This window comes from Cannabis sativa, chromosome 1 (genome assembly GCF_029168945.1).
Source record: "Cannabis sativa cultivar Pink pepper isolate KNU-18-1 chromosome 1, ASM2916894v1, whole genome shotgun sequence".
In the NCBI taxonomy this organism is placed as follows: Eukaryota; Viridiplantae; Streptophyta; class Magnoliopsida; order Rosales; family Cannabaceae; genus Cannabis; species Cannabis sativa.
This window is the reverse complement of record NC_083601.1, coordinates 19,908,918-19,930,897: the sequence shown is the minus strand read 5'-3', so window position 1 is coordinate 19,930,897 and position 21,980 is coordinate 19,908,918. Positions and strand designations below refer to the sequence as shown.

Sequence of the window (21,980 nt, the reverse complement as noted above, 5' to 3'; positions counted from 1 at the left end):
ATTTTATACAATTTCGTTGGTTCTGTTTGTAAGTTTGTCACCTCAAGCATAATCAGTATACGATTAAACTAATATTAATCGTGTCCTTACATGAATATCCATAAATATTCTTTATTTATTACGTATATAAAAAAAAAAAAAAAGTAAACCAGACGTGAATTTAAGTGATAGTTGTAGAGAATCAAGTTTAATTTAAGGGTATTCATAAATTATCTAATTAAATTTGCATTATTAAATCCTCAAAGTAAGAATATCTTCACTTGTGTAGATGTTAGGCTATTTTTAGCCTACATTTTTGGGTCAATTTTTATAGTTGTTTTTTTTCTTTGTTATTTTTTTTTTTTAAATAGAATTACGCTTATTATTATTATTTTTTTTTTTGTTTCAGATTTTACACTTGGAATACATCAATCGATCAAATTTTAGAAAACAATAATCTATAGAATAGAGAAAATTTTGTAAGAAAATAAAGCTGAAACTTCAAGTCTAAATTTGACTATGTTCTGATCAAATTTTGGAAAAAGTCAAAACATAGAAGCTTTAGATTTCTTTTTCTTCTTTCCAACACATCTTGAATCAAATGTGAAAGTTATGCATATTTTACTGAAAGATGCTGAAGCTGTCAAATTTGCTTTAGTAGTCGCGACCACCATTTTTCATGGTCACGACCCTTTTTCATGGTCGCGACTATGGAGCAGGCAGAGAGCTTGTTTTTCGAAATTAGCCTATGGTTGCGACTAGGCTTTGTAGTCGCGACTATGGGCGAAACACGAGAATTTTTGGCAGTTTTTGACTTTCACCATTCAAAGATAGCAACCCTAATGTCTATATAAGGGTTGCGTGTTTTAGAGGTAAAGGGAGGCAAAAATTAAACCCTAGAGATGAAGGAGGAGGCAAAGGAAGCAATTGTGGCGACCCGGAGGAAGATCACCAACTAGTTCTTTCTTCTCCTTTTTATGTCTTTATGTTAACTTCTGTTTCAATTTTTATGGATGTGAACATGAGCTTTTTGAACTAAATTCCCAATTTAGGGATATGAAGAATGTTAGATGATGTTTCTTTAATTCAGGTAATGTGATTATTAGTTTGTCTTCCCTATATTGTGTGATTTATTCTTATTTGTTTTAATTACATATTTTAGATTGGCCATCTTTTTTTTTAATGGGTAAAAAACTTTTATTGAAAGCAAAGAAAACTAATAACCACATGAGGGGGCTACAACCCTTAAGAGGCCAGTGGCCTCTGCCTTGTGCACTCTCGCCCAGCAGGCTAGCACATCAGCCATTATATTGTTCTCTCGATTCACATGACACACAATGACCTTGTCAAAAGACTTACACATGTTCAAGCATTCACAAAACAGAGGGTAAGTATCCCAACCAAATGGTAATTGAGCATGTCAAAGGCTGTAGCAGCAACCAAGGAGTCCGTCTCTATTTTGACGAATGTAGCCTGACTCTATTTTGACTGGCCATCTTGAATGTGATTTATGATTCTAATATGAAATCTGAGAAGTGAATATTAGGAATGCTCTAATAGGACAAACATAAGTTTTGATGTAAAACGAGAGTATTTACATAGCTTATGTAATTTTTATATTCTGAATTTAATGCAAGTTATATGTTAATTTACTTCAGAGATGTAAGTAGATAATATATGATTTAGGACCTTAATGATTTGAGAAGAGTTAGGGTTAATTTGATAATCTGTCAACTCCAAAATGGATAGAATAAATAATTAACATTAACAATTGAGAACCTGAACTAACATGATTCATATTCCTAAATATTCATCCATAATTAATTACACTCTTTATTATTATTTTTTTGGTTGTTAATTTTTAGTTATTTAATTATTCAACTTTATTATTGATTCTACCAATAAATAGAAACAAGAATTCAGTTGATTGGTACTTAGCTGCAGTCCTTGTGGGAACGATCTCACTTACCTAAGTATTACTTGTTAAAACGATACGTATACTTGCGTGTTAGATTTATCACAACAGTAGATTAAATTGAAAAATCTAAAATCGACAATTGTGTGGATAGAATGTTATTTGATATATAAAAGTAACATATTCAATCCAATTCACACATATTTATATATATATTTTTAAAATTTTACATATATATTTTAATGTGAAAAAAATTATTTAAAAATCTAATACATATATTGTTGTAAAAAATCTAAGACATATACAAATATATATTTCAAAATTTGATAGATCAAATGTATATTTCATTTTTATTTATAAAAAAATATAATCTAAAACAAAATTAAAAATTTCTTTATACATACTATTTATTTTCTTCTTCTTTTGAATTTGTTATCTTTTATTTTATTTATTTAAATTTATTGTTGGAGACAAAAAATAATAATAATTTGTTTTTTTTTTTTTGTTAGTAATGTGGATAAAATTATTTTTTAATAGATATTAAATAATTTAATATTAAAAAGTAACCAATCTAAAATAATTGATCAAATTTGTACTTTTACGGATTAAAGTAGATTGAATTTAACTTATTATGCGAATTGAATTGGAGCCAAAATATAAAATCCACACTTAGAAGTGCGGATTGGATGAATAACACCCCAATTTAAGTAACCACTTCGGACCTTCTAGAAGTTAATTTTGGTATTATAATATTTTCTTATCGAGTGTGTCACTATAACATTTATCAATAATTAATAGCGCGGAGGAGTTCGTCGCTATTAATGATAAAATACACTGTAATTGGTCATTAGTAATGGGGTATCCACTGCTAATGACATGCTGCTAATAGTTGAACGCTATTAATAGTTATTAGCGGTGGGCATCCACTGCTATTGTCTGCCACTAATAATTAAATATTTAAATAATAAAAATAAATTAATTATATTAAAATTAAATATAAATATAAAAATTAATAATAAATTATAAATAATATATAAATTTATATAAAAATTAAATATAATTTAACTAATTTTAAATATTATAATTTAACACTAAATAATAAATACAATATTCATTACTATTTCAATGTCTCAAATTAAACTAAATAAATAAAATATACTTAATATTTGTAGTGTCTAAATTATTAACAAACTTAAACTAATTATTCTAAAAAAATTATCATTAAGGTCTTTAAAAAAAAGTCTTAATTCACATTATTATTATTGGGAGGTCTCGATGGCTATGGAGGAGAAGGAACATATGGATGATCTGACGATAAAGCAAGTGTAAGTTCCTCTAACTGAGTTTGGTTGAGTATTAAGCTTGAAAAAAATTGTGGCTCCTACGAAGAACTCCCAAATATCCCAAAATCAATAATATTTGAACCGAGCGAAGGAGACTGCAAATTAAGGGGTTCCATATACAAGTGTTGGGTTTTATGCCCTAAATAAAACTCTATTTCAATGTAATCCAGATTATTCAATATCAATAAAATAACAGAAGTATTTTTTATTTATTTGTGTATGTTTTGGTTCATCTTATCAATTGTTTGTCTATTTAATTTATAAATTCATTCAAACCCTTTTCACATACTTGATCATGTTTATTGTGTTGTCAACACAGTGGAAAGTAAACATGACTATGTGATTAAAGATTCCTAGATTTATCAGAACACTAGGGTTTTACTGATATGACAATCTACAACAGAGTTTACTTGCATTTGGTGAAATGCTATGTTCTTTCCAGAACATTGGTTAAAGTAAAGCTTGGGTTGGATGCATGGAGTATGCATTGGAATGGACCGATATTGATTTTGATATAGATTTATTAAACTTAGCGTAATATCTATTCGATTCAATATCACTTAGTTGATCCTAGATCAAATGATCTTAATCGTGATATGATTAGGCTCAATCTCAAGAGTATTATTCGTGTTCTTTGATTTGTTAGTTAAGCCTACTTTTGAGTGAGGGTGATACGTACATTTTGGGAACACGGTAGTGCAATTGAGTGGGAGCGCTAACATAAATATGAAATCTATAGCTTCTATCTAGCGAATAGAAAGTAAAGGATGATTTCCTTCGAGCTTAACCAAACGAAAATAAATGGTGGAGTACTCATTTCACTTAGTTGAAATATCATTTATACAGGGTTAAGTGTTTTAAGGATAAAATACATTGTAGGGTGTTACGGTAATTAAATCCCTTTACAGTGTAAATCATCCATATAGAGGATCATTGATCAAATTAGGATTATAACAATAGATAATTAATGACGTGTCTATATGGTGGAACATATAGAGCGTTCTATATAACTGAGAGTGCGATTCAAAGTTCTATGCGTGGATTCAACGAAGAATTAATAAGTCAGTGAATTTAAGTTGTAAATTCTTGATCTGCTTATTGGAAGCTCGGATATATAGACCCATGGTCCCCACACTAGTTGAGACAATATTACTTGTAAGACTCATTTAATTAGTTTTAATTAATCAATTATAATTCTCAAGATTAGACTATGTCTATTTGTGAGTTTATCACTTATTAAGGGTAAAACAGTAAATAGAGAGTTTACAGGGTATATTTATTAATTGGGAAACTTTGATTAGTTTTTATTAATAAATAAAATAAATGACAATATATTATTTAATAATTAATTATAGTTATTAAATAATTAGATTTGACATTTATGTAGTTGAATGAGAGAATTGGCAATCTTTGAGAAAATGGAAAACTAAAAATGATGAAATAGGAAAGTTGCAAAAGTGAGAGGCTTGTTTCCATATTGCTATGGTCGGCCACCTTTGCTTCCCTTTTATCATTTATTTTTCATTTTTTAATACCAAGTAATTCAACCTTAACCCTATGTGGTATTCTATAAATAGAAGGAAAAGGCTTCAGGTTTCACACACACATTATTGCATTATTTTCTTTCACTCAAACACTCTTGAAGCCGCCACTCTCTCTCTCTCTTTCTTCTCTGTTTTCGAAATCCCTCTAAGTGATAGAGTAGTGCCCACACACATCAATTAATACCTCAATCATAGTGAGGAAGACTGTGTAGAATTCAGAGTCAACAAAGAAGGACATTCGGGCTCAGATCTTGATTATACTCTGCTACAGAAAGGAATCAAGGGTTAGAGATTTGAGTGGAAGGAGACATATTATTCCGCTGCAACCAATATAAGGTTTCTCATACTTTATATGTGTTTAATTATATTCGTTTTAGAAGTTTATTTTTAGGTTGTTAATCAACATACTTGTGAGTAGATCTAAGATCCTGGTAAAATAATTCCAACAACAAGTTGATTTCCCTGCTGTTGACCAGACTAGTGTTGGTCCTACGGAGAATGCTGGTGTTGAGGTTGTGGTGGAGCGACATAACTCTAAGAAGACGAACTACCAAGAGATTGTGATTGACTGTACATTTGGATAAAATTGTCAAAATATGGGTTATATAAATTGGCAGGTTGTTCAGGTATCAAACTGCTACCTAATGTGTCATGTATAGTTGCAAAAATATCTGCCATAGTGTTGTACATTTCATTAGGGGACAGAGGATGCGCAGCTAACTGACTTTGATTGTATGAGTTCTTTCCTTTGTCTTTGATCCTATAACCCGCACCTCTTTGATAGTCAGGTCTTTCTCCAAGAACTTTTTAAGTACCTCGAATTGATAACTACTATCAGATTCAGTACCAGATGTATCACTCTGAGATTGTCTTTCGAGTCGTTTCCTATCAAGCTCCTTACGCAGTTCTCCCTATTTAAATAAACATTATTAGAACATATAATTGATATAATATTTGAAATTTAACAATAGAATATTTTATTTACTTACAAAATCTTCTGCAACAGCTTCGTGTACAAAACCACCAGATAGTTTTTTCGTATGAGTCACCCTCCATGCATCGACCACATGCTCTTTTGGTGGACCTTCCTATATAAAAAATAATAAATAAATAAAAGAGTTTATAATGTGTTTAAAGATACATTATATTTTTAAAATAAATAATAAATATTATTACTTACAAATGTGTAACTTATAGAAGCCAATAATCTTGTGACTAGTGCTGTTGGATATTTCATCAGTTGTATATTTGTTTTATTTTTTTAAGCGCTTTAAAAAATACGCTAATGTACAGTTCGTAAATAGGCTCTAACTCTTCTTATTCAAGTGGTCAGGGCGCAGGTCAAGAACTTTCTCTCAATCTTCTGGTTTTGAGTAATATTGCTTAAACTACTTATGTCTGGTGGTCTTTCTCTCATTATATCTCTCTGCCATTTTCGTATAAAGAGTTCCCATTAGTAGGTCTCGATGTGAATTCTTGTCTATATCAAAATAAAACTGCATGATAAAGTAAATAAGGATTTATTTAATTCTTAAATGACTTTATAAAATAATTGAAACCATAGATAATTGAAAATCACTCACTCTTATTCGATTAATCACTTGATCATTATATTATTGGGGTACATCGAAAAAATTGTAATGATAACCTGGACACAAAATAGTTACTTGCTGGCCCATAAATTGAACATAAGTGTTGGCTTCAATCTCAAATACTTTGTCCGTACTGAGTTCCACCTGAACGTCTAATGGTTTATCAGCTTCCCTTCTTCCTTTTTCAAGTTCATTGTTTGAAGCAGGATCACGACCCTTTTCTAATTGTTGGTTGGGCTTTATTTCAAGGAAAAAATTATTATATTAGTACATTAGAAAATAATTATGTATTTAGAGTAAGAATAATATTGAGATGAAAAATATGAAACCTGATTGCCAGGACAACGGCACTCTAGAAGGATCAGGGGTCCATACCACCACCATCTCCACTGTGGTACATCTCTATATAAGCTAATATTATACTTTAATTTGTAGAAGAACAATATATAAATGTGAAAATAATTTTACATAAATAAAAATCCAGGAAATGAAAATCAGACAAATAAAAGATGACACAAGCATAAATACAAATTAGAAACAAAGTGTTATTCAATCATTAGAGTCTTACTACAAACAAAAGTAAAATTAAAGCTACAAAGAGGAATCACTAGCATTTCCACCATTCACCAAATTTTTGTTTTCATCCTCAACAAGTTCAACTAGTAAGTCATCAATTTCTTTATCAACGTAATCTTCATCCAGTTTCATTGTTTTTTTTTCCTCAACATCCACTGCTTGGTTGTTAGGTTCAACAATTACAGCTAGTTCATCCGATTGTAAAATCAACTCTTTGAGATCAACCGTCAACATAAAATTTAATGAGTTTGAATCATGTACAACATTAACATCTGTCTCGTCTTCATTGTCATTAATGTCCTAAATTTTTCGATGGTTAACATCTTCAACAACATTCCAATCGTGATCTCTAAGTGGATCTTGAAGATAGAAAACTTGCTTAGCTTGGTTAGCAAGTATATACGACTCATCTTGATACTGAAATTCTCGTATATTTATACTGGTTATATTATATTCAGTGATTTTTTTCTTTGTTATTGGATTAGTGTTATAGTACCTGCATTCAATCAATGTCATTTTATATGTACCAATATAAGACATGGTTAATACATTTTCAAGTGTGCCATAATGATAAAACCCTTTAGTTCTAGCAACACTAACTCCTCTATTTTGTGTGTTTTGCTTTTCATCTCTTTCAACCGTAATAAATTAAATACCATTTACTATACAACCTTTGTAAAAGGTTGCTAAATAATCTGAGTCAGATGTTAAAGCGAGCATGACATGACAATTTTGGGATTTTTACCCAAGAATATTTGACTCATCTGTAAAAACTTTGCTCTTTAAATTTGAATAGAAGCCATCGAGAAACTTGATTCTTTTAACAAATTGACAAAATAGTTGTCTATTTTCAGGAGTCAATGGTAGAATATTTTTATATAATAACAAATCAAATATTTGATTTGATTTGATTTAGAAAATATAATTAATTATTTAATAATTAATTAAAATATTCTAATTATGGTCATTTTAAATACTTAATATTTCAGTTACTCGATTTAATTTTTAAAATATTCTGACAATTAATTATGCCAGATACTTTGATGAAAGATCTCACCTATATAAATATAGGGTCTTTGTTCCCGAGCTCACTACTCATTCTGTGAAACACAGTAAATTTATCTAAATAGAGCAGAGAGAGCTTGGAAGCCCGATTACCCACACTGATCAGTTTCTTTTTTTTTTTTTTTTGCAGATCAAAGCTTGTATAGGACTGAAGCTCAAAGAATCAATGGCTGAAAGTATTTCGATCCTATAGTTACATTGTGTATATGTTCATTTAATTTCGCATTTTATATACACATTCATATATTTTATTTTATTCATATAAATTTCTAACTGTCAAAACATAAGGAGCATGCGGTTTTTTCAACCTTCCATTTTCATCTTCATAAATCCACAATGATTCCCTGACACCTATTTTTTTAAATCATGTCTTGCATTGGTGGTATCCTTAGATTTATCATTATCTAAGATGATGCCAAGGAGACTATCACACACATTCTTCTCAACATGCATGACATCTGTATTGTGCTTTAAAATATTTGTGCTCCACTACTCCAGCTCGTAGAAAATAATTTTTTCCTCCAATCACCATCTTCCACAACTCTTCTATGTTTCACGCATAGGCAGACCCACATAGAAGCGAGGCGGGACAATCGTCCTTTCTAAAAAAAATGTATGTACATTTTAGTTAACTATGACATATATTTGTAATAAAAGATGATATTTATAAGCATAATATTAATATTAATTTAATGGTTAAAATGGATAACATATAAGATAGAACTCAAGAGTTTTCACCAATAGTATTTTTTTTTTCTTTTTAACTTTACTTTTTTCCTTGCCTTACCTAAAAAAAATATGCTCCCTCACTTTAAATCATGAGTCCGCCACTGGTTTCATGCCTCTAAAATCTTGATGATATTCTAGAATTTACAGTTTGAGAGCATTAACTTGTTCTAATATCTCCTCACAAGTAAATCGTCTCGGAGGAGGTCTTATTTCAACATTTTCATTAAATCGAGTGTTTCTTTTCATTGCATGATTACTTGGCAAAAACCTTCTATGGCCATATAAGAGGTCTCTCCCGATTACTCGAATAGAAGTTGTGTCTTCATTACAAGTAGGACAAGCTTCGTGACATTGACAACTCCATCTAGACAAGCTACTACGAGCAAGAAAATCATTCACTGTCCACAAAAACGTTGCACGCTTTGTAAACATCGTGTTGGTTAAAATATCTCTCGTGGGTACTCCATTACTCCACAACTCCTTTCACTCGTCTACTAACGATCTTAAAAATATATCCATGTCTTTACCTTGAGATTTTGCACCAAGAATAAGAACGGCTAGTATAAAATAATTATCTTTCATACCTTACCAACAGAGCCGGCCCTGGGCATAGGCGGGCTAGGCCTGTGCCTAGGGCCCACCCAGCCCAGGGGCCCTAAATTTTTTTTTCTCATTTAAAATTGTATATTTCTTTTACTGATTTTGAAAAATACCACATTATTTCTAACATAAGGGCCCAAAATTTTTTTCTTCCCTATGGCCCACTTTGTTTCAGGGCCGGCCCTGCTTACCAAGGTGGTAGGTTATAGATAGCCAATACCACCGGCCACATATTGTATGGAAGACTCATGTTACCGAATGGATTAAATTCATCAGCACCTAACCTCAATTGAGCATTTCTTGGATCTCTTGAAAACTCCGGATGCTTTGCATCAAACTCTTTCCAAGCAAGACCATCAACCGAATATCGCATCACCCATCATCTTTTAATTTGCCAGTATGATGTCATATCATGCTCTTCGATATAATCCTCGAACTATATAGTCTTTTGAGTTAAGGTATCAACGGAAAGTATCGCATCACTTTGCAAGGAACTTTTTCCTCGTTACTGTTCTCAGAAGTAACCCATCGACTACTTCTACAAACTTAACAAGCCTCCTTAGATGTATTCTAATTGTAAAATAAGTAACAGTTGTATTGATAGACATGAATAGACTTGTAACTCAACCCTAATTTCTTCAATCTCTTCTTAGATTCGTAGTACGTTGATGGGATTTTAATTTTTTTAGTATTATTAGCGATGGGGCTCACCGCTAATAATAATTTGAATGAAAGAAGCAAGAAAACTCCCGCCTAGTTATTAGCGACGGGCAATAATGGTGGAGCCTGCCAATAGTACTTTTTTAATAAAAAATAATAATACAAGTAGCATTAGCAGCAAAATCTTATTTCTGTAGCCAATACTACCCTTATTAGCGGTGGATTTTGCATGCCACTAATACTTCTACAAATAGTGTGTGTCAAATATTATTATATTTATATGATGGTATAATCAATACGATATTATAATATCGAATAAGACTTCTATTTATTATTAAATTATATGAATTATTATAATTATTCAAATTTATTAATATTTTATGGATTTCATCATTAATTTTTATATTTGGAGACAAAAATGAATAATATTTGTGAATTTTTTTTAATTTTCGTGATATTTATATATATATATTTAATTTATGACAGTGCCAAAAATATCTCTAATATTTAAATAAATTTAAAGTACTGATTATTTTGAACGTTATTGATATTTTTCTTCCTTAGTTGAAAAATTATTGCATAAAATTATATTATTAGGAATATTGAGTAGTTTTATCGCTAAAAATTAAAAACATTGAATTCCTGGTTACAAACCTAAAGTATTAAGTAATTATGCGTAAATATTCCTTGTAATAAAAGAAATTTGTGTGTGTGTATGTTTGTCTCATATTACTCATGTATTTTGGTAATTTGTGGTATTTGTATTATATTTAGTAGCTATTAAATATTAATTTGTGATAAAATTTTGATAATTGAATAAATAATATATTTAGTTTATTATTATTATAATAATAATAATAATAATAATAATAATAATAATAATAATAATAATAATAATAATAATAATAATAATAATAATAAGATACACAAACACTAGTTCAATGGTTGAGATAGAAGAAAGTGAACAACAACCATCATTAGTTACATCATTCAAAAGAGATAAATTCTATAAACCCCTTCCTAAGTCTACCTAATTCTATACTAGTACTGTACATATTTTATTTTGTTTTGTTTTATTTTTTTCTTTTTCTTTGGAAGAGGACACAACTACATGATCAACATTGAGCTTCAATTTTAACTCTAGATAAGGGCAAAAGTTGACTAAAGATTTGTCTGGTTGGAAAAGGAATTTTGAACTCTTACATTTCTTTTGGGATTTATATGTAAAAAGCAAAAAAAAAAAAAAAAAAAAAAAAAAAAACTACAATATTAAAAAAAAAATTGATATAACCTATACATAGTCCTATTATGAAACAAATTTTTTTTACATAAATGTATACAACTTTAGTTATCTGAGTGGACGGTAAGAGTTTGATTTGATAATTTCAGTTTTGTTGTCGTACCCTTAATCTAATGTAAGAGAACAAAATGGTTAATTACTCTATACTTAAACATACTAAAATAATTTACTATAATCTTAAAAGAAAAAAAAAAATTAACTCTTCTAAATTTCGCGAGTCATTTGTGTGTATAAAATCAATAAGACCATTTCTAAATTTTATGTTAATAAAAGTGTTTAAGTAAAATATCTTTACACTATTGTATTTCCTTAGCACTTCACTAGAGTCAATTATTAGGTAGTAACAACTTAATAATGCAATATTAAGAATAGTCTCCTTTATTGTAATTCTCTATCTTAAATAAATTTTCTCATGTGCGGAGGATTTCGTTTTTTTTTTTTCTCTTCTTTTTTTCTTTTTTTCCGATGATATTTTTTTATGTTGGGCAATGGAATATAACTTTAAATATATAAACATATATATAAATTCTTTTCGTTCGTGAATTTGGAGATGTACATGCTTGTTCTTATTGTATTTGTGTGTTATTTTTTCAGGTTAGCTAGCTCTATTGACTTTTAGGTTGAGATCTAAAAGATTGAATATGATGATGAGAAATCTTCCACGTTGGGTGCTAATTAAAAATGGCAGACCAGTTTTTTATATTGTAATACTCTATTGAGCTATGCTCCTTATTGCAGTGCAAGGTCAGTGTGATGTTGAATCTTTATACAACTCTTGTGTCGACCAAAAGGATGAGACTATTATGTTGGGAGTCTCTTATATTTTTTGTTTAGCTTAAAGTGATTTTTGTTATAACTTGTTTCATCCAATAAATTTTGCAATTTACTTTATTATTATTATTATTATTATTAAGGTTGGACAATATTCAATCGGATTCAATTTAACTGAATTAATCTAATCCAATTTAATTACAAAAAATTAAATATCCAATTACAATTGGATTGGGTTAAAAAATTAAATTAAAAATCTATCAAATTCAATTATAATTAATATATATTAAAATATTCTTTATATATATAAAAATATTAAAAAAATAAATAAACATCTCTTTATTTAGCAATACATTTATTTAAACCTAGTAACTCCATCCTTTTTCCTTAAATCGTATTCAATATCAATTAATAATTTGATTGGATTGGATTTTGAAATCTTACATCGAATCAGATGATGATTTTCTAAATTCAATTACTAATTGAATTGGATCAGATGAGAAGAAAAAAGTTGGATCAAACAGCCCTAATTCAAATTCCTATTATTTTAGGATTAGCAATAGCAACTCATCAAACGCCTGCTAACCATCCTAAATTACCTCAAGGCCAATTAAACAACTATCAATTCCTAAGAAAAAACAACAAAAACAATCAATTAATAGAAGATCTAATTTTTAAAGCCTACTTTATATGTTCATAATCGTGTAAGTTTATAGACGTGGTGACTTTTCTGAAGACATTCTATAAATATATATATTTGCCTTGGTTATAAAATTAAATTTTGTTGAGACTGTACAAACTAAGATGCTTCAAAGCACTAAAACCCATTACATATTCACAATTTCTTAAGCAAAACCGTTTTAAATTTAATGGTAGAATGAAGAAAGCTTCTAGTTTAGAAGTTTATGCATATGTATAAAATGGCTATTTCGATTAACTTGACAAACATTTCCAATTCCACAGCAGAGATAGCTCCCATCTCACTTTTTCTTTTATGAAAACAGAGCTCCCATCTCACTTTATCTTAAGCTTGTGCTAAAATAAAACTTTCGAAAAGATAATCAATAACGCGTTTTAGGCAATCGGATTCCCTAAATAATCATTTATATTGTTTCGACACTGACCACTAAGAATGCACGTTAACCAAATCAATTAGTGAAACAGAAAACAGACCAAGCCATGATTAAAAATATTTAAAGTATTTCACTTCTTGGTTGGGCATTTGAAACACAAGCCAAATTAGAACTTGAATGAATAGGAATGAAGGTGAGAAAAGAATATGTAGAATTAGATTAAAATTTTAATCTCACATTTTGTGTCTTCCAAAGAAGTCATTCTGCTAAAATGATAGAAATCCATACATTTCAATGCTTCTATTCGGAATGGAATTGACAATACAATGGATTGCATTTCAATTATTATTAATTCCATTAATAAAACCCAACCAAACAAATCCAAATGAATTTTGACGAATAATTTATACAGATTACTTGATAGAAGTCTCTCGTAGAATGTCGTTACATAAAAGTCCAATTGGGCCTTATCAATAAAAAAAAATAGTCTATGGAAGCAAGCAAGTACTCCTAAAATGATAAGCAGCTAAAAGTGTGAGGCTAAATCTGCTTCTTATTCTTATTCTTAATTCATATGTTAAGTACATAACCACTTTAATGATTCTAATATATTGGCACAACTATAGATAGTAGATACCAGAACGGAGAAAATAAAGCTGAAATTTGTTCTTATGAATAGAGACATTCCATCAAAATAAAGGTTCTAAAAATTTCTCTTGTTTAAAGCATCTACTACACCCTATTTCATGTCATTGCCATGTAAATCTTCAATACTCCTTAAGTGCATATTAAGGAGAGTCGATATTGTTGAAGTGGGAAAAAACACACTCGATTGATAAAGACACACAAGCATAGAGTAAGGAATTCAACAATTCAGACTACGAAGCCAAAACATATACACTGAGAAGAGCATCATAACTTAAACAATAAACATGTTGCCTTTAATATAGAAACCAAAAATCCACCATATTAAGAAACAAAAATTGCAACAAGAGAAGTAAATTCAAAGCTTAAAAAAAGCTTTAACCAAAATCAACATATCATAGGAAAAACAAAACCATACTTAATTTCAATCCCTTTAACAAGTAATGGCTAACTAAAATCTCTCTCCACCATGATCAAACAAAGAACAAGAACTAACAAGTTTTTAATCTCCCTTTCTTCTAAAGGAGCACCCCTCAGTGAGTCTAGCACGCCCACCTGTAGGCTGGCACAATACGGTCTGGCAATTGCCACACACCACCACAGTTTGTGAGTGGCTGAAAACAGTTGTTCTGCATATTTCAAAACATAAATCATAAGAGCAAAATTCAGCACAAACCCACTAAAGATTACATACTGAACAATACATTCAAAACAGAGATTTTTCTCCAAGGACTTACATATTGAAGCAGCCTTGACATTTCACATCCTGTAGGATAAAAAAAAGAACCACAATAAAGTTAGCAAACCCAGATACAAGTCAATCATGTATAAAAGAACTCTAATTAAGTAAAAGATTTAATTTTTATTACCATGAAGAACGAATTAGGGGACTGAACAAGGCGCTTGAGCTTGTGCTTTTTCTTCTCAAGCTCCGCCGGTGGGTTTAGCAAATCAATGTCGTTTTGGAGAACCTAAAATACATATACACATACAAATAAGATGTTTTATAAGATATTAGAGCCGGAAGAACCATAAAAACAAAATCAAATAATTCAAAATTCAAAACAAAGCATAATAAGTAATCGATCGAAGAAAACGAATGGAATAGGTTTAAGCAATTATGTAAAATAAACTGAAAAACAAAGAGAAGAAGTTCGAAATTGACGTTACCATGTTGAAAGCCGAAGGAAGCTTTGGGCAACACAAGCAAACCCTAGAAAGGCGAGAGACAATTGAGTCGAGAAGGTTGGAGAGAGTGTAATCCCTAGCAGTAGCGATGAATAAATACTAGACGAAGGTGAGATATGTGGGCCGTTGGATCTGATCTGGACCCGTATATTGAACCAGGGTTTTAAGCACACCTCGGCCCTTTCTCATAAATATTAATATTCACTTCTAACACCTTAAGTTTTCTCAAATTACAATGTCACCCTAAAATAACATATAATTACACTAACGCCTTCTTTTTTTTTTTTTTTTGAAAAACATCTTACTTAAATGTATGAAAATAAGTTTGTCTTATTAGTTACAGTGATGTTCGCTAATCGTGTTAAGGTGTTAATAGTTGCGTTTTCTTCCCTTGAGATTTGCGTGATGGCATATCCTTTGAATTGTGGCAAGAGGTCTTAGATTTTGCTTAGGTATACCATCATCTTTTCTCCTCAAACCATGTATTTTCCCTAAACATTATTAACGACTCATCCCGAGTCACTACAAATGTCCAGGTATTCAACATGTACTTCTTGAGCAAGTTTGAGTCTAACTATGAGTGTCTCATACTAGACTTCATTATTAGATGATGTGAATATAAATTTAACTGCTCCGTGCAAATGTTGCTCTCGAGGTGTAATGAGAGCAATTCCTATCCCAGACAGTTGATTAGTGGATGACTTATCCACGTGTAGTTTCTAGACTTGTTTTTCCTCGGATTTTTTCTCTAGAAGAGGATCTTTTTCTTTATTAGGCTCAGGACTAATTTCTGAATCCATATCTTCATTACCCGTACATTCCATTACAAAATTTGCTAAAGCTTGACTTTTTATCACTGTCCTCAGTTGATAAGTAATTTCATATTGTTCTAACTTAATTGCCCATTTGAGTAGTCGACCAGAAGCATCGGGCTTTTGTAAGACTTCCTGAAGTGGGTGGTTGGTACATGCTCTAATAAGATGAGCTTGGAAGTATGGCCTTAGTTTTTTTTAGGCTAAGAGCAAGAAATAAGTCAAGTTTTCCATTAGCGTTATCAACTTTCAACATCGATTAACTTATTGCTGACATAGTAGATAAGATATTGAGTGTTGTTTTCTTTTTTGATTAGCATGACACTTGCAGCAAATTTAGTTACTGCAAGGTATATCCTCAATTCTCCTCTGTTCAAAAGTTTTGATAAGTTTGAAGGTTGTGCGACCTGCTTTTTTGTTCTAAACTTTAATTTGCTATTCTCGTCTTTGTTATTCTTTTGAACTTTTCTTATATCATTCAAAATAAATTGCTTAGATAAAAATAGGTTTAATATTCGTTATGATTAATTACTTTTAATATATGTGGGACGATATCGGTCTCTTGACTACTATTATTACTTGTCGATTTATACACTTGTAAGCGTATCATATAAATTTCGTAAAAAAAAAAAAAAAATTGGCATCGTTGTCGAGGATTAAAAAGCTTAAATTTTAATTAATATAGTGAAGAAGATATTAAATTTCAATCAAAGTTTTTATTCATTTATTTATTTTTATTAATAATGTTGTTTTTAATTGTTTGTTGTGAAGGTACATGCGCAAATCTTATAGTTCACCTCTCTCACCTTTTGATTCTAAAATTGAAATAACATTGAAGCCAGTCAGAAAAGTCCTACGAGCTAGAAAGATGGCTGATAACAGAGTCAACAACAATAACAATAACGCCGCTAATGGTGCCAATCTTGTGGCAACCCGGACCTTGAGAGACTAGTTTAGGCCGGTTGTCAATGATGATTTCTTGAGTGTGAGAAGATAGCAAGTGAATGTAAACAGCTTTGAATTAAAACCTGCACTAGTCAGTATGGTGCAACAAAATTAATACTCTGATTTGCCTCATGAAGATCCAAACATTCACTTGTCTACTTTGTTGGAAATTTATGACACAATAAAGATAAAATGAGTTCCACCAGACATAATCAGACTCAAGCTATTTTTATTCTATTTGAGAGAACAGGCTCGTTCATGGTATCAATCTTTGCCTCTTAATGCACTTACGTGGGAAGAGACCACTCAAAATTTCCTCACTAAATTTTTTCCACCTTCCAAGACTTCTAAATTAAGGGAGGAAATAACTCAATCCAGATAGTCAAAAATGGAGCAACTTTATGAGGCATATGATAGATTCAAGAAGATGCTTAGAAAGTATCCTCAACATGGCATAATAGATTGGTTTCTTATCCAACTTTTCTACAATAGGCTTAATAATCAAACGATGTCACACATTGATGCTGCATCTGGTGGTACAATTCTATCCAAGACATAAGGATGAGCTATGACTTATTTGAGAATATGAAAATGAATAGTTGTTAATGGCAAAATGGAAGGTCAACTGTTAAAAAGGCAATAAGGTTAATTGAAGTTGATCAGATGACGTTACTAACGGCGTAAATTTTTATGTTGATCAATCAAATTAAAGGGCTTACAAAAAGTAAAGTGGTACAAAGTCAACAATCAGTAAACATGGCACAAGCCTTGGGGTCTAATCAAGTTAGGGATGAACAATGTCAATATATCAATCGAAGCTATAATTTTAGACCCAACAATAATTTGCCTAACTACTATCATCCTGGTCTTCGAAATCATGAAAATTTTTCTAATGATAATAACAAGAATGTACTTAATCCACCTGAAAAGCCCAACCAATAAATGGGGAGTCAACCTTTTCTATCACTTGAAGATTTATTGAAAATTTATTGTGGAATCTAAGGCAAGACTTGATAATTAGGAAACTCGTCTCAACTGTTGGGTTTTGTGCCCTAAATAAAACTCATTTCAATATAATCAGATTTACTTATTAATAAAGATCAAAAATAACATTTTATGCTGTATGGTTCACATGATTTATTTCATGATTATATATATAATGTATAAATTCTATTTAAGTCCAAAACATATGAATTTATTAATGATTATAGTGTTGTCAGCACAGTGGAATATAATCTTGATAATATATTCGAAAGTTTATTCCCTGATTTGTCAGTTCACTGGATTTACACTGGCATGATAATCAGCGATAGGTATTCTTACACCTTGGATAAGTGGTATGTCCTTTCTAGGGCATTGGCAAAGTTTACCAGTATCGGCTGTATGGAGTATACATCGGAAGGGACCGATATTGAACTTTGATTAGATATGTTAAAATTTACCGTAATATCTATTCAATTCAATATCACCTGTTGATCCTAAATCAAATGATCTTAATCCTGATATGGTTAGGTTCGATCTCAAGAGTATTATACATGTTCTTTGATTTGTTAGTTAAGCCTACTTTTGGGTCAGGGTGATACGTACATTTTGGGAACATGATAGTATAATTGAGTGGGAGCGCTAACATAAATATGGAATCTATAACTTCTATAGGAATTTAGAAGTGAAACGATGATATTCTTCGAGCTTGGCTAAGCAGAGATAAATGGTTGAGATCTCATTTCACTTCGCTGAAATATTATTTATGCGGAGCTAAGTGTTTTGAGGATAAAATACATTGAAGGTGTAATGGTAATTTAGTCCCTATTCAATGTAGATCATCTATTAGAGGATCATTGATCAAATTAGGATTATAACAATGGATAATTAATGGCGTATCTATATCGTGGAACATATAGAGCGTTCTATATGACTGAGAGTGCAATTCCAAGTTCTAAGTGTGGATTCAATAAGGAATTAATAAGTTAGGGAATTTACTTGGTAAATTCGGTTCGGCTTATTGGAAGCTCGGTTATATAGGCCCATGGTCCCCATACTAGTTGAGACTATACTACTTGTAAGACTCAATTAATTGATTTTAATTAATCAATTATAATTCTAAAGTTAGACTATGTCTAGTTTATGAATTTTCACTAAGCAAGGACAAAATTGTGAAGAAAAGAGATTCTAGGTTTTATTTATTAATTAAGAGACTTTATATGTCTAATTAATAAATATATTAAATGACAATATTATTTAATAATTAATTTTTAGTTATTAAATAATTAGAATTTGCATTTAAATGGTTGAATTGAAAAATTAGCGTTTTTGAGAAAATGAGATGCAGAATTGATAAAACAGCAAAATTGCATAAGTGAGGCACAATATCCAAAGCCCATGGCTGGCCACACTTAATGGATTTTATCATTTATTTTTTTATTATTTTAATGCCAAATAATTCTAACCTAAACCTAAGTGGTTACCTATAAATAGATAGTGATGGCTCACATTCACACTTAACTCTGTCAGATGAAAGTTGAGCCTCCTATTCTATACTAAGGCTGTACATCGGTCGGTTTAGTCAGTTTATACTATATATTTTCCAACCCAACATAAAGATCGGGTTGTAAAATTCTGCATGCAAACTGCCCAATTTAAAAAAAAAAAAATTCTATACCCGATCGACGGTTTGGCCGGGTTAACCCGCCCAAACCGAATTAAGATGTTTTTTTTTTTTTTTTTTCAGATTCAACTAAAATAAAAATTAATAACATTAAATACATAATATTATATATATGAATATGTATGTATAGCTCTTTCTGTTATTGTTATATTTGGTGCAGCAAATTGATCAACGACAGTTTATTATTATTATTATTGAGACAAAGGAAAAATTCCATTATAAAGAAACCAAAAAATCCAGAGATCATTACAAGTATAAGAAATTAGTGTAAGTAAGGAGGAAGCTTCGGCCACTAAACTTAAGAATCATCTAAATAATGAGTAAGAATATTAATAATAATATCATACACATTATAAATTTGTATTTTATTAGAAATATGAAAAAATAACAAAGAAGAAGACCTTAAAATTAGAAGAAGCTCCTTGACTCCCCTGGTTGTGTTAGCTGCCAGCCGACACTGCTGCAGCACAAGAAGAATCTCCTTTGGCTTCAACGAACCGCCACGCAAGGATGAAGATGGCTGCTGCCCGCGAGGAATGAGGATGATAGTTGGATAGAGAGAGAGAGGCGGGCTGAGAGTAGAGGCTGAGAAGATGAAGGTAACGAGAGAGAGGCGGGCTGAGATGAGATCGGGCTGAGAAGATGAAGCCCCTGAACGCACTAATGAGTGTGAGAGAGAGAGAGAGAGAGAGAGAGAGAGAGAGAGAGAGAGAGAGAGAGAGAGAGAGGCGGGCTGAGAGACTAAAATTTAGGGTTTGGGATTTTTTTTAATATATATTATATATTATTATATATTATATAATATATAAAAAAAAAAATTGAAAATCGGGTTAAATTGGTTTGGGCGGTTTCATTGGGCGGTTTGGGTCAAAATTCAACCCGCCCAATTTACAGATTGGGCGGTTTAGAATTTTGCCAAGTTATGTCGGTTTGTATTTTTTATCGGTTTTGTCGGTTTGGTTTAGTCGGGTTATTTGGGTTGGGCGGTTTACGAAAATTTCTGTACAGCCCTATTCTATACTATAGTCGCCACCCTCTTCTTTTCTTTTCTTCTCTAAAATTTGGAATCTTGAGTGAATGAGTGAGTGCCCACACACATCAAGTGGTATCTCAATCATAGTGTGGAAGATTGTGAAGAATCCAATCAACAAGAAGGAGAATCAGCATCAAGGAAGGAGAGAAAGAGATCCAGTTCAAATCTTGATAATGCTCTGCTACAGAAAGGATTCAAGGGCTAGAGATCTGAACGAAAGGAGTCATTATATTCCACTGCACCCAATGTAAGGTTTCCTAAACTTTATATGTGTTTAATTTTATTGTTTTAGAATTCATATTAGGATGTTAATGAAACATACATGGTAGTAAATATAGATCATGTTAAAATATTTCCAACATCAACAATATTAAAACTCATTGTACTAATATTAGAGCATCTTTGAAGACATTGGAGACGCAAGTGGGCCAATTGGCTAGTTCTTTGAAGAATCAAAGTCAAAGATCTTTTCCTAATGATACGGAGAATAACCCAAAAGAATGCAAGATCATTATGTTGAGAAGCGAGAAAAAACTTGATGAAACTAATGAAGTGGAAGGGAATGTTGAAGAAATTCCAAAGAATGTTGAAGTGGAAGATACTAAGCCAAAAGCAACAAATGGTCTCTAGATCATCTGCTGAAGTAGAATATAGAGCTATGGCAAACACAACTTGTGAGCTTGTATGGATTCCCTCTCTGCTCAAGGAATTGAAAGTGGAACACAAGGGACCAACAATGATGTATTGTGACAATCGTGCAGCACAACACATAGCTTCTAATCATGTGTTTTATAAGAGAACAAAGCATATAGAAATTGACTGTTATCTTGTTCGTGAAAAGGTTCAGCAAGGGGTGATTAAAACTGCTCATGTATCGGCAAAGGAATAAGTTGCAGATATTCTAACTAAGGCTTTATTTCCAACACAGTTCAAAGCTTTAAAGGACAAGAATGAATTGATAAGTCTATACACTGTTGGCAATTATTTTACCAGGATCTAGATTTACTAACAAGTATGTTGGATTAACAACCTAATATGAATTCTAAAACAATGAAAATAAACACATATAAAGTTAGAAAACCTTACAGTGGGTGCAGCGGAATAATATGACTCCTTCCGTTCAGATCTCTAGCCCTTGATTCCTTTCTGTAGCAGAGCATCACCAAGATCTGAACCTGTATCTTCTTTTCTCCTTCTTTGATGCAGAAATTCCATAGTCTTCCATACTATGATTGAGATACCACTTGATGTGTGTGGGCACTACTCATCTCACAAGGATTTCGAAAATTCTCTCTCTTTTCTCTCTCAATTTCGTGGCTGATCATGCATGCAAGAGAAGAGAGCAAGGTTCCTTTATATAGGGAAAAGGGAGAGCACAACTTTCCAAATAAAACAGTTTCCTTAATTACTGTGTAATCAATTAACTGCCTTATTTAGTGTGATCCACCACTTTCCTATTATAGCTAGGCTTTGATTAGCAATTACATGGCAATTAAAAAATAAAAATAATAATTGGGAAACACAAAGGAGTGCTCGGCCCATAGA

General features: G+C 31.1%; 1 protein-coding gene across 1 annotated transcript; it reads right to left on the bottom strand.

The window, feature by feature from the left end:
• Positions 1-14,062: 14,062 nt before the first annotated feature.
• LOC115707381 (small ribosomal subunit protein eS27y) lies at positions 14,063-15,120 on the bottom strand. The gene is made up of 4 exons (XM_030635332.2): positions 14,963-15,120; positions 14,662-14,763; positions 14,530-14,558; positions 14,063-14,421 (listed from the first exon to the last, which is right to left on the bottom strand). The coding sequence occupies exons 1-4, from the start codon at positions 14,963-14,965 to the stop codon at positions 14,295-14,297; spliced, it is 261 nt and encodes an 86-aa protein (XP_030491192.1). The 5' UTR covers positions 14,966-15,120; the 3' UTR covers positions 14,063-14,294.
• Positions 15,121-21,980: the final 6,860 nt, after the last annotated feature.

What these genes read in the sequence shown, in the direction of transcription:
- LOC115707381 (XM_030635332.2), bottom strand. An exon ending in CCCCTAATTCGTTCTTCATG is followed by an intron (nt 14,559 to 14,661) that starts GTAATAAAAATT and finishes TTTATCCTACAG; the next exon opens with GATGTGAAATGTCAAGGCTG. An exon ending in TGTCAAGGCTGCTTCAATAT is followed by an intron (nt 14,422 to 14,529) that starts GTAAGTCCTTGG and finishes TGAAATATGCAG; the next exon opens with AACAACTGTTTTCAGCCACT.